Raw genomic sequence first — 2955 nt, 5'->3', positions numbered from 1 at the left:
GCTTACTCAGCCTAGTCAGGTGATCAGGTCATATGACCAAGGATGAGGTCATATGAGGTCATGCACAGCCATGCACAGCAGGTCACCTGACCATCCAATCCTTCCAGCAGGTTCCAGCACACACCAAGGTATACCAGCTACTTCCATGTCATAAAGGCTTAGTCATGTCTCTTGACCAAGCAATGAGCTGGTGCCCTGACAATGTCATCTGTAACATCAATACAGGCCCTGCACACAGCAAGGTTAATAGAAGTACATTGTCAAGTCCAGATACATACCATTTATTGTGGATGGCAGTCTCTGCATCTTGGTTCAAAGTATTGTTATGTCTTTTCGAGGCCATTGGGGAAGTACAGTACATTACACTTTTTGCAATCCAATTTATCTGCAATGGGTGGCTTGCAATAAAGGAAGGCTTGCATGACAGCCAGCCATCATGGTGAGCACAACAGCCACTGCCCAAGAGATGACGTTCAGGTTGTTCACCAAGTGCAGGGCATGTCAGAAGCCATGCCAGCCCCCCTGCAAGCCACAACAACCAACGTGAGCCAACAGCAAAGCAGGGCATTGTGCGACTCCAGTGTGATAGACAGATCCTTGTGAATGGCTAGGGAAATCTGGTGGCTGTTTTAGTGGCCAGATCATCTAATCATTCAAACTCCTTGCGCAAGTCTGAGGGTGGCCCTTGAAAGAACAATTTTGAATCAAAAGGACAAAGGACTGCCAATCCTTGAAGACATCAAACCTGAGAGAGCATCACATAAGCACTTTGTGGAGTACTGCACCCACAGAGATCCACAATGGCCCTGTGCAAGGTCCAACCCTGACTCTTGTAGTCCGTATAAGTGTATGCTGGAAGCAAAGGGAGAAATTTTTGGGAAATTGAATGTGTAGCCTTCTTCAAATTGGTTCTTCCGGTTGTTTGATACACCCATGTCTTTGCAGTTGGCTGGATACAAATAGTGTTCAGTGGTAAGCCAACTTGCACATGGTCACAACCAGGCATGTTCACCATAACTGCAGTAGGATACCATTGGCCATCTGAGTTGGAAACATACCATATCCCCATGATTGTACCAATCATGCCATTCACCAGTGATTTAGACATGGCTAGATTCTCAGTCAGCATCACACACATGCCCTCAAACATGGGCAGGAAGGCAGCAGCACCATTTGTGCAATTGATTGGCAGGGTCCATAATGCATGTTGCACTGCTGGTCTGACTTGCACATGGTCAACCATATCAGGGAGAAAATACAGGTGACATGCTTTGCACAGGGCTTGTGCATGGCGACAAGCCAGGAACATATTGACTGAATTGCGAACATCCTTTGTAACAACAATGAAAGCCAAGTTCAGGAACTGAAGACCTTGCACAGGGGACCATTGAAAGATGTTTGACAAAATCTGTGATCAAAGAATGTCTTCATCTGAAATGCCATAATGCACTGCATCCGATTTTGAAATGCTTTCCTCTGGCATATTCCTCCAAGGCTTCCCATCACACAAATGCAGAAGGAGTTCTGCCCAGTGCCAGTCATTTTCCTGGCAGATGTTTTTTGTCAAAAGGACTGTGTGGTTAACTTGTTGCCAGAAAATAATGCCCACTAACTCTTCTTGACCTTGTACATGGCTCATGTGTATGGCATTCATGTGTCGCACCAATTTGTGACTGTATAGCAATTGCCAGCCCAATGGCTTCAGTTGTGTGAAGTCTCCAGTAAAAATAATGTTCATTCCACCAAATGCAGAGGAAATGTCCACCTCTCACCCTTGTGCAATGCAAATTGACATGTCATATAGCAGCTTGCTTGACACCATTGAGATTTCATCAATAACAAGCCAAGATGCCTGCTGCCATACTTGCTCCAGGCTGCCCTGATTTACCTTTACCCCCTGTAAAGCTGGAAGCTGGGTGAGGGAGTGAATTGTGTATCCTCCTATCACAACAGCTATGGCTCCTGTTGGTGCGCTTAGAAGAAGCATATCCCATATGTGGAGTTTCAAGAACAGGGATTCAATACAACAAATAACATGGCTCTTGCCCATGCCTGCACTGCCTCCAATGTAAAGTAGAAGTTGCTGTGATGACCCTGCGCAGAGGTGATGGGCAATGACATGCATGGCCTGCATCTGCTCCACATTGCCTGCCAGATTTTGGTCCACAATGACCTGCATAAGGGCCGTGTTTACCACTGGTTGCAAAGGGCCAGCCACTGCATGTATGTTGCCATGATTGACACCCTGCACAGAGGCTGATGTGATGGAGTCAATAGTAACATTGGGGTCAGACCATGACTGCAAGTAGAAAGGCTGGTCTGTTTGCTGGATTTTCCTTTCTGCCTGCCATTTCACCATTTCAGACACCCATGCAGGAAGGAGGTCTTCTTCCACAGCTGATAATTTTCCAATATTTCCACTTTCTGCTTGGTAAGGAGCATCATACAGTGGTATAGCATGTGCAGGGATAGCAGATAAAAGCACAGTCATGGCAGGACCAGCCTTACCCATGCACAAGCACTGATTGGCACTCTGCAGTGTGAGCAAACCAGGTTCTTCTTTGACCATGAGACCATCTTCTTCAACAACCTGATTGTCTTTGTCCACATTTAAGTCCATCGTGAGTTCCTCCATGTGCTCATTGACCAACAAATCCATGACCAAGTTTGCAAACCAACTTCTTTGAACCTTGCTGTGCAGATCACTGTCTCTTGCTTCTTTTGATTGCTGCAACACTGCCATGTTTGACATGATGAAATGATGAAAGTCAGAGAAAGGAGTGTTTACAAACACCATGTGCCAGGATTGATTTGATGCCTTCAGATCCTGCGCAGATTGCTGTCAGGGCACCAGCTCATTGCTTGGTCAAGAGACATGACTAAGCCTTTATGACATGGAAGTAGCTGGTATACCTTGGTGTGTGCTGGAACCTGCTGAAGGATTGGATGGTCAGG

The 2955-nt window shown here is 46.2% G+C and overlaps 1 protein-coding gene across 1 annotated transcript; it reads right to left on the bottom strand.

The window, feature by feature from the left end:
* Positions 1–739: 739 nt before the first annotated feature.
* Positions 740–1243, bottom strand: DACRYDRAFT_58381 (uncharacterized protein; the record flags this gene model as incomplete). Its single annotated transcript, XM_040775495.1, has 1 exon — positions 740–1243. The coding sequence occupies one exon, from the start codon at positions 1241–1243 to the stop codon at positions 740–742; it is 504 nt and encodes a 167-aa protein (XP_040624828.1).
* Between the last annotated feature and the right edge of the window lie 1712 nt (positions 1244–2955).

The sequence above is a fragment of the Dacryopinax primogenitus genome (genome assembly GCF_000292625.1).
Source record: "Dacryopinax primogenitus strain DJM-731 SS1 chromosome Unknown DACRYscaffold_21, whole genome shotgun sequence".
Lineage (NCBI taxonomy): Eukaryota > Fungi > Basidiomycota > Dacrymycetes > Dacrymycetales > Dacrymycetaceae > Dacryopinax > Dacryopinax primogenitus.
The sequence above is the reverse complement of the archived record's forward strand: the minus strand, read 5'-3'. Positions and strand labels throughout refer to the sequence as shown.